We start from the raw sequence: 11,567 nt of genomic DNA, 5'->3' as shown, positions 1-11,567 counted from the left end.
GGGGAGGTGGGGGGGGGGCGGGGGGCGGAACGATGATCATCGAGCAGGGCAAAGGCACGCACATCGGACCGGGGGAGGGGATCTCTCTCTCTCGGGACGGGGGAGGGGGGGGGGGGCAAGAACTGGGAGGGGAGGAATCTCTGTCTCATCTTTTGGGTGCGGTGGGACACCAGGGGTGCACGAGAAAAGACTGCGACTCGGGCGCCGGACCCCGATCGGGCCCAGGACGGAGGCGGCTGCCTGGGAGAGTGGTCCCTGCGGTGGGCCGCCCCCGGCCGGTTGCCCCCGCCTGCTGGGGCCCGAGGGCCTGGCCTCGAAGCCGGCCGGCGAAGTGTAACGGTGGCCAGGGCGGCTGGGCGAGCAGTCCTGCTCTGCTTCCCCCCTCCCCCCCCTCCCCGAGGAGGCCCCTGCGCAGCCGGGCTGGACGAAGTTGCTGGGCGACGGTGGCGGGCGGAGATCGACCCCCCCAAGGAGGGGTTGGGGCGTGAGCCTGGAACCGCCAGTGTACTGGGGCAGAATCTGGCCGCTCGGGGAGAAGAGTTCGTCCCCAAAAAAATGGAAGGAGAAGGACCCGGCGGAATCATGCCCCCACCGCGCCCCGGGTGACGGCGAAAAGCCGGTGCCATTTCCAATGGGGATCTCGCACCTGCGCGCCCGGCATGGAGCCGGGGCGGCGGGGGGAGAGTGCGCCCGTCGCGCCTGGGGCACACTCCCCGAGGCCGACCTCGTCGGGAACAGGGCGCCACGGGGGCGGAATAAGTGCGGCATTTTCCGAGCCTCTTTTAAAAGCCGATTTAATGGGCTCCTTCGTGTCCCCCACCTTCCTTCCAGCCCCTCTCGCGTCCTGCGTTCGTGCGGCTCCCGCGCAGCGCCCCCCGCCCCTGCCGGCTCTGGTTCCTCGGCTGCCGGCTGGGGCTGGGCGCCCCCCTCCGCGGTGTCCGTGCGTGTGTGTTTTTTTTTGTGACTCTGGCCTGGAGCCAGGTTCAGAACGTGCCGCATGACCAGGCGCGTGTCAGATGGGCAGGCAGTGGCTTGGACCGGGCGATGCCACTATTTCGAGCGTGGAATGGAATTTTCTCCAGCACGTCGGATAATGGCATGGTCCTGCCGGACACCAGCCCTGTTCCGCGGTCCCTCGCGATTTCCGGCGCACGCGGGCCCCGCCCTGGCAACTCCTCCGCGCGCGCGCGCGTCAGAGAGGGCACCTAGACCAAGCTCGCGGTGGGCAACACCTGTTGGAACGACGCTTGATCCTCCCTGCCCGTCCAGTTGGGGTGCATTCGTGTGTGTTGTGGCTGGGATCCATCCAGGCCGCGCACTTCCTGTGGTGCATTTGCGCGCCAATGTGCGTGTGTGTATGTGTGTGTGTGTGTGTGTTCACGATGGCGGCAGGGGCTCCAAGGACAGTAAGCATGTCCCGCTAGCTGCGCCCGCGCTGGGGCAGGGGGAGAGAGCGGCCGTGGCCACACATCCACAGGGGTATATAAGTAGCTGGTCCACACGCGCCGAGCCTCCTGTGGTCATTCCCTACACCTCCTCTGCCACTCGACAAATGCGTCCCGTGTCCGCGCACACACTCACCCGTGTGCGGCCGGTGACCTCCTCCCCTCTCTCTTTTGCTGCCATGTCTCGGGGATTGGGCATGCGTGTGTGCGCAGCACCTCGTGCGCGTGTGCATAAACCACCGTGTTCCCCCTTTCTCTCTCTCTCTTCGTGACAGAGGCGCTCTTGAGTCCAGAGGCGGACCTCCAAAAAAAAAAACATCCCCAGGGGTGGAGGAGCCCGAGGAGAACGCGCGTCTGCGTTTCTTCGGCTTCTCGCTCCCCTCCGCGCTCGGACTTATGCAGCACTGCAGATCCCCGTACGTATCCCCCTCTCCCCTCCCTCTCCCCTCCCCTCCCCGCTATCCCAGTCATGGCGGCTGTGCACGCGTGTTCATCTTGTGCATTGATGTTCCCGCGACATCGTTCAGCACACTCTGTCGCCTAGATGAATGCCGTGGGCTTTTCACTCGATTCTGCATTTCCACCAGCGTCGAGCTTGTTCTTCCCATGCACATACTCCCCTCCTCCCTCCACATTTCCCCCCCCTCTCTCTCTCTCTCCCTATCCTCCTCTCTCCCTCCTTGGCCTTTATGCTCCCCTCCCTTTCGCGCACCCCACTCACATACATTGCCCCCATCCAGACCCCGCCCTTCTCTGTGCATGCAGCGGTCCCGGTCCTCCCGGTCTGAATCCCCCTGCAGTGTCCTCATCTTCCCCGGGGCGCCTGCTCTCCGCCGCGAGGTGGATCTTCCCCTCCCTTGGTATGTTTCTCTCTCTCCATCCATCCATCTTCCCTCCTCCCCCTCAACGTGATGATTGAACAACCCAGCTCAATCCGAAATTCAAGTGTAGATTGATTGTTCTTTTTTGTCTGAACCTTCCTGCCCTCCGCCTCCTCCTTCCTTGCTCGACATCCTTTCTGACACCGCCTCCTCTTTTCCGTAGCCGCAGTTCGACGGCCTTTTTCTCCCCGGTCTCGGGTGTTTGCGCCCCAACAAGCGTGCTTTCCCCCTTCCCCTCTCTTCTGCGCGCCCGCCTCTCTCATGGTGGAGTGATGTGGCGCATCGCGCGCCCTCCGGCGCTCTCTCTTCCCCAATGCGCACCAGCAGCAGCGCCCAAATACAATTCTACCTACTCTCTCCCCCTCCATCATCCGTGTCCACATATGCTCCCCCCCCCTCTGCCTTGTTTGTGTGTGTGTGTTCCTGGGGGCGGCAACACCCTGTTCCCCCTCCCTGCAGCGCACAGGCACGTGTCTGTATTGCCTCGCCATCTCTCCCCCCTCCGCCACCGGCGTGTGTCCGAGAATGTTGTGTCCGCGCGAGGGGGAAGGCACCGCAGGCCAAATCCGGGTCTCCACACCAGGGCTTGTGGGCGAAGCACGACCAATCCGGGAAGAAAGGTGACCCCACCTGGGGTGCCGATCATTTTGAATGGCTCTCGCGCTGTCATGGGGGCGGAGTCGGGGGGGGGGGGGGGGGGGGGGGGGGAGGGCCCGGCCCGAAGAGGAATGCAAGAGTTTCCGGGAGGGGGGGCAGGGGAGCAAGCGGAGGGGGGGGCGGGGCTTCGGGGCGGCCGGGGGCGGGCTCGGATCGCGCCCGTCCCCCGTCCCCTCGACCCGGGGGGGGGGGGGGGGGGGGGGGGGGGGGGGGAAAGGTCACACACCTGCAGGGCGAAGACGGGGCGCGCACATGCCGCGGAGAGCGGCTGCATAGCGTGTTGCCGATGTGCGCCTCAGATTGGCGGGGCTGCCGTGCGTCGGGGGCAAGACAGGGGCATTCCCCCCCCCCCGCTCTTGGATGCCACTGGCTCGGACAATGTTTCCCCGCTCAGAGCCGAGAGGGCGTGCGGCGTGCCGGCCGGTGCATTGGTTGCTGGCAGGGAAGGCCACTTTCCCAGCCAGTCGTTTTTGTGGCGCTCCGGCGTCCGGGACACCGGCCCGTGCGGCAACACCTGGCGTCGCTGCCCCCCTCCCTCCCTCCCCCCGTCATTGCTCTCATTCTGCCCGGGACGATTTGCAACGCCCGGGTCCCCCCCTCACCCTCCGGCTCTCTTTCTTTTCTTCCCCCTCCCTTCCCGGCACATCCGCCCCATGAGCATGTCCTCCTTCTCCCCCTCGTCCTCTCTTCACGCCCATCCCCTGTTGCTCGGGGTCTTCTTTGCCGAGTTTCACCCGACCCAGGGCCCACGCATCGCCTTCCAAGCCCCGAGCCCCTCGGTGGATGCGGTCGCCAGCCAGTGGGGCCCGAGCGGCGGCGCCAGCTCCGCCACCACTGGCGTCCCCCCCTCGCCGCCCTCCCCCCGGCCACCAACACCCCCACTGCCGACTGTGGCGGCCGCCCTTGCGGCCACGGCGGCCGTGCCTCCGGCCTCTGCCGCCCCTGGCAGCAGCCAGCCGCCTCCCTCGCCGAGCGCTCCGGCTCCAGGGTCCGCGGGCATCTTCCGTGCCTCGGCCGGGTCGCCGCACCTGGGGGATGACCAAGCCGGGCCGGCGGCCCCGGCAGCCCCCCCCGGCGCCCTCCCCCAAGGTGTCTTCGACAAGATCTCCGAATATGTCATCCCAAAGCCCCAGCTGTGTGGGCGCGTGGTCACCCTGTGCGTTCTCTCGGCCCCTGTCGCTCAAGCTCGCTCCCCTCCCCCCCCCCTCCCACCGCTGATCCTCATCATGCGCCCATCCGCCAGCCGCGTGGATGGCGTCACGTTGCTCGGCCTGCCGGCACTGATCCAGGACAACAAGTATGAGCGCAATGCCCTCATCTTCAACTTGGTGTTTGTCCTGCCCGAGGGTGCCGACACCTATGCCCATGAGCTGCTTCTGCGCAAGGCCACGCGTATCCTGAAACTCGCAGAGGTACATGCCCCGGCTGCGGTGGGATCTCCTCGTGCTTCCTCCTCTTCTGGCCCTGCTCTGTCCCTTCCCGACTAACGCCTCTTCCACGGCGCAGATCGAAGACGGTCTGCTCATTCGCCCGGCACTCAAGTCCCGCTTGGGCGATGTCCTGTCTCAGATCTTCTATGACCTCAATCAGCACGGCTCAACCACAATCGACCTGAGTGCGTCGCCTTCCCATAGATCTCTCTTGCTCTATGTCTCTCTCTCCCCCCCCCCTTCCTCCCCTCCCTGACCCTCTTCTCGGCGCCGGCTGGCCAATCTCCTTGTCCTCTCCTGTTTCGTGTCCTGTCAGCCTCCTCGCACACGCTTCACTTGAAGCTGCCGCTGCGCAAACTCTTCCCGGTGCCGCCCCTGCCTCAGGACCATGACGTGCCGGTGTTCATCCGCGCTCTGCCCGGCGCTCAAATGCCGGATATCCGCCTGGATGACCTGCAGCCGGACGCCAGCCTGGCCGGAACCGGGGCCGGGGCCAACTTCCCTGCCTTCACTTCGGCCGCCTGGGACCTGACCTCACAGAAGGTGCGCCCATTTGGAGCATGCCGCTTCTCCATACCGGGACGGTGAACTGACCACTTCCCCCCCCCCCCTGGCCCCTCTCCGCGTCTGCCCGCGTCAGGTCATCCCTCTGATCAACGGTCAGCGGACCATCCGGGCCATCTCCCATCTCTCGGATTGTGATGCCGAGCTTGTGGCCAAGTGTGTCCAGCATTTGGTGTTCTATGATTTCGTTGTCCTGACGGACCTGTTTCAAGTGCGAGCCCCTCCTCTTCCCACATGCATTGCGCCTTCATAGCTCAGTTTTTTTTTGCTCATGCTGTCCCCCCCCCTCCCCCCCCCCCCCCCCCCCCCCCCTCACTGCTCCCATGTCCCACGTCGGCAGTACTCCAACACCTATGTGGCCACGCCTTTTATCCGGCAATTCTTCGGCTCGCTGGCGGCCGCCGAGCAGTGCTTGCTATTTGCCGTGCACCCTCGATCGCATGCGCTGGTGACCGGGTGGCTGGAGGCGACCTGTGCCGGGCCAGCCAACGGCGACTGGACTCCCCTGACGGCTCAGTCCCAGGCGCCCCTGCATGCGCAACAGCCATCACCCCCACATTCCCAGTCCTCGCCATGTGTCGAGGTGACGCCTTCGCCGGCCACCGGGCCCGTGGCCCGCCTGGGAGTCTTCACGGCCATGGCGGTCATTTTGTCTGGCCTCCATCCGGGGCGGTCGGTAGCCGCCGTGGCCAACCAGCATGCGGATCTGCTGGTTCGCTTTGACATCGACATCCGGCGGCTGGTGGTCTTCTCCACGGTGCGTGGGTGGCTGCGAAGGGTGCACGAGGTCCCGCTCCGGGCAACGGCGCTGGCGCCAGCCCCGCCCGGGCTTCGCTCCGATTCCCTCACCGCCCGGCAGCTGGCTGTCGATGCCCATCTGGGGGCCACTTTGGCTCCGCAGCTGAAGCGGTACGTGGGCGTCTCACTGCTCCGCATGTGTATCGCTGGCCCGGCCTTGCCCGGCCTTGCCCGCTCCCGCTCCTCTCCCAGCCTTCCATCCATCTTGCGCCAATATCCCCCCCCGCCCCCCCCCCCCCTCCACCTCCACCCTGCCGGTCCGGGGCGCAGATACTCTCGACGGGCGCACCTCGCTCAAAATCATCTCGATCATCTTCGGCTCGATGCTCTTCAGCCGGGGATCCTGGAAGATGGGGTCGTCGCTGATCGGCTGGCCGTTGTCACCCTGTGCAGCTCCGGAGGCAGACCGCCGCGCGGCCGGGGTCTGGTTGAGGTTGTAGCAGCCCAGCTCGTTGCGCATTTCATCCTCCTCATCCTGGGCCCGGGAGTTGCCAAGGGGCGCAGCTCCACCGGGGCTCGAGAGGAAGCGCCGGCCGCCGAGGGACTTGCGAGCTGGAGCAGCACCCACGCCAGGGCCAATGCCCGGGGGACGGCGCACGCCCAGAGGGCGTTGGCTGGGCCCGGCATCCGGTGGCGGGCTGGCCCCAGGTGCGCGGCCCGGGCCGTAGTGGCGATTGGAATTGAAGGCGAAGTGCGTGGCGTCCGAGCGTTGCTGCTGATTTTGCCGGTCGATCGCCTGCACAAGCCACGCACGCATGTCCATCCGGATGTGAACGCGAGCAGGAGAGGAGAAGATATGGGCAGGTCAGTGTGTTGCAGATTCTCGAGAGGGGGGATGAGAGCAGGGGGGAGGGGGGAAGGGGCGAGGAACTCAAACTGTGAGAGGGATGTGGGCGCACAAGCTGCTGCTTTGCCGTGATGAAGCCGGGAGCCAAAGAGGAGGGGCCACCATCGCTGGGGAAGGGCGGAGGAGCATGAGCAGATTGTCGGAGGTCAGCCGAAGGGCAAGAGAGAGAGAGAGAGAGAGACAGGGATGCCACGGTCGCAGGGGGGCGTACCCAGTTGGGCTATCGGCATCCAATAGTGCGTCGCCCGAGTGAAACGGCGCAGCCGGGGGGTCGTCCTGCCCCGGACCGGACCCGGGGTCAAAATCCCCGCCAGCGCGTGGCCCGTGGTCTCCGTTCTGCGGTCGCCGCTGCTGCTGCTGCTGCTGCTGCTGCTGCTGCTGCCGCTGCTGGGCCAGCCGAGTGGTGACCTCCTCATGCAGCGAGACAAGGGCCCGGATGTGGTCAGGGCAGAGAGGCTCCACAGGTGGGTCCACATCCGGGATCGGATACGGGCCTGTGTCTGTCCCTGGGGGTACCGGGATCTAAAGTGGCCAAGGTCAGTGGCCGCCTCCCAGGAGCCGCGAGAGACCCGGACAGGGCGCAGCACTAAAATAGGGTGGGGTATAGAGAGAGAGAGAGGGAGAGGGCGGAGATCGGAGACCGGTCGGTTCACGCACCATGTCCCATCCGCCAGTCGGCGGAGTCAGCCCCGACATGGGGGACGACGACCAATCCAGATGCCAAGCCGACTGGGCCGACGGCGGCCTCAGGGTCGAGGGCATCAGAGCGACGGCCATCGCAAGCGGGCAGTGCCGGTCAAGCGCACCGCCGGCAGGCACCTCGCCGAAGTTGGCCGGATCATTCAGGAACAGGGCCTCGTCGGCGAACCCGTGGTGGTAAATGTCCATATGGGGCGGGAATGCAAAGGGGCAATCGGGCGGAGTGAGGGGTGAACGAGAAGGTGAATGGGTCGGAGGGGGCAATGTCCCCGAGTCCCGGCCGACTTGGGGACCAGGAGGGGTCGACATAAAATGCGGACTGTGTCGCAGGGCCGTCCACCGGGGCGCGACCGGGTCACCTCCGCGCCGCGCGATCTGCCCTCCTCCCCCGGCCTTCCGGGCCTGGCATGTGCCTCTTCCCCGGGGCGGTGGGGCGCGAAGGGGCGAGAGAGACTCTGGCCGATCGTTTGTCCCAGGGGGCTCTTGGGGCGGGGGGCCATGCACGGCCAAGGCGGCGATCGGACATCCGTCGGCAGCTATGTAGCGCCACCCTTTGATTGACGGTTACCAATTCAAAATGGCCTCCCCTGCGCGCGCGGCCGGGGACACGCGCCGGCCGGGCGAGAGACTGCACGCTAGCAGCCCTCGGGCGGCGAGGCACGCCCAAACAAGAAGCACCAGGGGGGAACGAGGGCAGCGCGGTCAGTCAGCAATGGACACCCTCCTCCCTTCCCCCATTCCCCTCCTCTCCATTCACACCCGCGCGCTTTTCTTTTCCCGCCTCACCACCGCCCTCCTGCCTGCCTGCCCGCCCTCCCACCGCAGTTATGAGTCTCTGGGTTGACCGGTACCGGCCGACCTCCCTGGCGAAGCTCGACTACCATGATGATCTGACCACTCGCCTGACCCATCTGGTACGTGTTGGCGCTGGGCCTCCGCCCGCCCGCCCGCCCGCCCGCCCGCCCGCCCGCCCGGCTTTCTCTCTTCCTTCCGCCCCTTCTCGACTGCACGCCCGGTGACTGACACTGCACTGCAGTCCGCCTCCGGGGACCTTCCTCACCTGCTGGTCACCGGTGAGAGCGGGTCCGGCCGAAAGACCCGCGTCATGGCCATGCTTCGGGAGATCTTCGGCCCTGCAGTTGACAAGGCCAAGATCGATGTCAAATCATTCGACGTGCGCTTGTCCTTGCCCTTGCGGCTCCTTGGCCCGGCCCTTCCTTCACACTGACCCTCCTCCCTCCCTCCCTCCCTCCCTTTCTCACTCTCCCACTCCCCAACGGCGCATACGCCAGACCGGTACCCGGAAGGTGGACCTCCCGATTGTCTCCAGCAACTACCATCTGGAAATGAGCCCTTCGTACGGTCTTTGGTGTCACTATCACGTCTTGCTCCCCCCCCCCCTCCCCTCCTCCTGCTCTAACCTTTCACCCCCTGGCACCCAGCGATGTGGGGAACCAGGACCGCTTCGTCGTGCAGGAGGTCATCAAGGAGGTTGCCCAGTCGCAGCAGATCGATGCCAATGCTGCCCGTCGTTTCAAAGGTATGGCTCCCTGGCACTCTTTGGCGCCTTGCCATCTCCTTCCAATGTTGGCACTCGACCGTCAAGGGACTTCGGCTCCTAACCCAGCTGCGTCGCCCTGGCATCCATGCTCCCCCCCCCCCCCAGTCATTGTCATTCATGAGGCGGACAATCTGTCTCGCGATGCCCAGGCCGGCTTGCGCCGGACGATGGAGAAGTACACGGCCAATCTGCGCCTGATCCTGGTGTGCAATTCCACCACGCGCATCATCGCGCCCATCCGGTCGCGGTGTTTGCTCGTGCGCGTCCCCTCGCCATCCAAGCAGAACGTGCGCCCGGTTATGGAGGTTTCTCTCCCCCCTTTTCTCCCCTCCCCTTCGTCCGCATGTGGCCCCCTCTTTCCCGCGCACCGGCTTCTAACCCCCTGCCGATGACTTGGCCTCCCTTGCAGATGATTGCCATCCTCACAGCCACCGCAGCCAAGGAGCGCCACACGCTGTCGGAGGCGGTGGCCACCAACATTGTCAACAAGTCCGATGCCAACCTCCGCCGGGCTTTGCTCATGCTGGAGGTTGTCTGCACAAAGGGGTGCGCTGTCCTGTCTTGCCGATGGGTGGTTCTCCGTCCCGGCTTCAGTCTCTAACTTTAGGTCATTCTCCCTTGCCCCTCCCCCCCTTCCCTCCGGGCACCTTCCCAGGCAAGCCAACGATCCGGCGGCGGAGATCCCGCTGCCTGACTGGCAAGAGTACATCCACAACCTGGCGGACTTCATCCTGGCCGATCAGTCGCCCCAGCGTCTGGAGGCCGCACGCAAGCGCTTCTACGAGCTCCTTGCCCATGCCATCCCCGCGTCTGTCATCCTTCAGGTACGTCGGCGCAAGCCCCCCTCTATTGTGAGCATGGCCGGTATTTTCCCTTCCTTCCTTCTCTGAGAAGCCTCCCTTTTCCCCCCTCCCTCTCTCCCTTTGCCCCTGGCCGCCGTCATTGACATTGCCAACGCCATCATTGTCGTCGTCGTCGTCGTCGCCGTCGTCGTCGGCCTGTTGTCGTCATTCTCGACCTGCCCCCTGGTTGCATACAGTTCCTTGCCATGCGCCTGATGGCCAAGGCGCCGGAGCCCCTGCAGCAAGACATCATCTTCGAAGCGGCGGAGTTTGACCACCGCATCCAGTCTGGGACGAAGGCCATCTTTCATTTGGAGGCCTTCACTGCCAAGGTGATGAGCCTCATCAATGGCTACCATGCATCGATGTGATTGTCCTCTCTCCACCCTCCCATCCCCCTCCTGCTCCTTTCTCTCTCTCTCTCTCTCTCTCTCTCCGGTACTTCCAGCAGGGAGGGCACACAGGACCCGTCGAACGGGAGCACACACGCCCACGCACATCCACCGGTGCACGCATATTTATCCCCTCCTGTCTCTGATGCCCCCCTTGCCCTGTACTCCCACTGGCTGCCTGTCCAGAATAGACCATCTCATAAACCAGCACCCTATCTAACGAAGGCAGAATGCAACTCAAGAATGGCGCTGCCACCCGTGGGCGAACTGGGCGCCCACAGGCCCCCCCCCCTCCCTCCCTCGTCACTGTGTGATCACCCCCATGGGTTCGCGCGGGTTGGACATGCCCGCCCGTGGCACAGACAAGAGCGGGAGCCAGAAGAGGGGGGGCCATGCTCTGCCTCTTTTCACACTCTTGCTGGGCGCGGTCTCTCATCTGTGCTCCTGGCATTCTCCACACTCCTCTGATCTCAGTGGCCTCAAAGACGTGGGGTGGGGTGGGGGGGGACAACGAGGCAAAATGATCTCCCTCTCTGGGTGATCGCAGGCCCCCGCGCGACTTCGCGCTGTGTCTCCGCGTCCCGATCAAACATCCGCCCCCGGAGATGCGGTCAGGGGGGGGGGCTGGGGGGAGGGGGACGGCCCGCTTTGTCATCATCGCCCATCTAGCCTCTACACCCGGGACTCCGAGAGGCGCCCCCCCCCCCCCCCCCCAGTCGCATGTATATGTGGAGGGCATTCGCCGGCTCCTCATCGGAACGGGGGAGGGATATCTATCCCGCGCATCTGAGCAATCCGGCACGACGAATCCTTGCCGCATTTCCACCACCCCAGCTTCACCTCTCCTCTCTTGCCACCACCTCCGGTACTCCCTCTCCCTCTCTCTCTCCCTCTCTCTCCCCCTCCCCTCCCCCCTCCTCTCCACAATGCTCCCCGGTCGCGTGCTGCCACTCCGGGCCCTGTCCCGCCGGTCAACCGGTCTGGCTGTGGCCGCCCTGCCGCGCGCCGCGTGCCCGCCACCCCCCCCGGTTGCCACTAATCCCCTGCCTGCCTCCGCCGTGCGCGCCTTTTCCTCCTTCACCGGCCACCATCTTGCGCTCGGGCCATCGCGTGTGGCCCCGCTGCTGCGCCCTCGCCATGCGCCAGCCGTCATGTTCAGCTCCATCATCGGCATGATCCACGGTTCGGGCCCCGACACCCCGGTCGAGGCGAACTCCCTGCACGACTTCACCGTCACCACGGCCTCGGGCGAGAGCCTGCCCCTGTCCGAGTACAAGGGCAAGGTTGTGGTCATCGTCAATGTGGCCAGCAAGTGCGGCCTCACCCCGCAGTATGAGGCCCTGCAGGCCCTGTACACCAAGTACAAGGATGACGGTGCGCCCTGCCTTGCTGCTTGGCCCTTCGTCCGCCCGGCGGCCGCCGGCAATGTGCTAACTCGTCCTTGTCCGCCC

At 65.6% G+C, this 11,567-nt stretch overlaps 4 protein-coding genes across 5 annotated transcripts in view; 3 read left to right on the top strand and 1 right to left on the bottom strand.

Moving 5' to 3' along the window:
• Window positions 1-3,642: 3,642 nt before the first annotated feature.
• Window positions 3,643-5,882, top strand: H696_03513 (hypothetical protein; the record flags this gene model as incomplete). The annotated part of the gene is made up of 7 exons (XM_009497381.1): window positions 3,643-4,139; window positions 4,227-4,395; window positions 4,490-4,598; window positions 4,730-4,956; window positions 5,054-5,188; window positions 5,318-5,734; window positions 5,796-5,882. The coding sequence occupies 7 exons, from the start codon at window positions 3,643-3,645 to the stop codon at window positions 5,880-5,882; spliced, it is 1,641 nt and encodes a 546-aa protein (XP_009495656.1).
• A 223-nt stretch (window positions 5,883-6,105) lies between these two features.
• On the bottom strand, window positions 6,106-7,574 carry H696_03512 (hypothetical protein; the record flags this gene model as incomplete). Its single annotated transcript, XM_009497380.1, has 5 exons — window positions 7,280-7,574; window positions 6,834-7,144; window positions 6,675-6,729; window positions 6,183-6,511; window positions 6,106-6,118 (listed from the first exon to the last, which is right to left on the bottom strand). The coding sequence occupies exons 1-5, from the start codon at window positions 7,508-7,510 to the stop codon at window positions 6,106-6,108; spliced, it is 939 nt and encodes a 312-aa protein (XP_009495655.1). The 5' UTR covers window positions 7,511-7,574.
• A 463-nt stretch (window positions 7,575-8,037) lies between these two features.
• H696_03511 (replication factor C subunit 3/5) lies at window positions 8,038-10,152 on the top strand. The gene is made up of 8 exons (XM_009497379.1): window positions 8,038-8,235; window positions 8,358-8,495; window positions 8,614-8,678; window positions 8,764-8,861; window positions 8,988-9,169; window positions 9,292-9,428; window positions 9,538-9,706; window positions 9,922-10,152. The coding sequence occupies exons 1-8, from the start codon at window positions 8,149-8,151 to the stop codon at window positions 10,093-10,095; spliced, it is 1,050 nt and encodes a 349-aa protein (XP_009495654.1). The 5' UTR covers window positions 8,038-8,148; the 3' UTR covers window positions 10,096-10,152.
• A 710-nt stretch (window positions 10,153-10,862) lies between these two features.
• Window positions 10,863-11,567, top strand: part of H696_03510 — a 2,262-nt gene continuing 1,557 nt past the window's right edge. The window contains exons 1-2 of one of the 2 annotated variants that reach the window (XM_009497378.1): window positions 10,863-10,981; window positions 11,263-11,490. In XM_009497378.1, the coding sequence (XP_009495653.1) occupies window positions 11,268-11,490 (223 nt within the window). In that variant the 5' untranslated portion in view covers window positions 10,863-10,981; window positions 11,263-11,267. Of the gene's footprint in view, window positions 10,982-11,008; window positions 11,491-11,567 lie in introns of those variants that run through there. The other variant, XM_009497377.1, reaches the window with a different exon arrangement.

Source organism: Fonticula alba (assembly GCF_000388065.1).
Source record: "Fonticula alba strain ATCC 38817 unplaced genomic scaffold supercont2.5, whole genome shotgun sequence".
In the NCBI taxonomy this organism is placed as follows: Eukaryota; order Rotosphaerida; family Fonticulaceae; genus Fonticula; species Fonticula alba.
The sequence above is the reverse complement of the archived record's forward strand: the minus strand, read 5'-3'. Positions and strand labels throughout refer to the sequence as shown.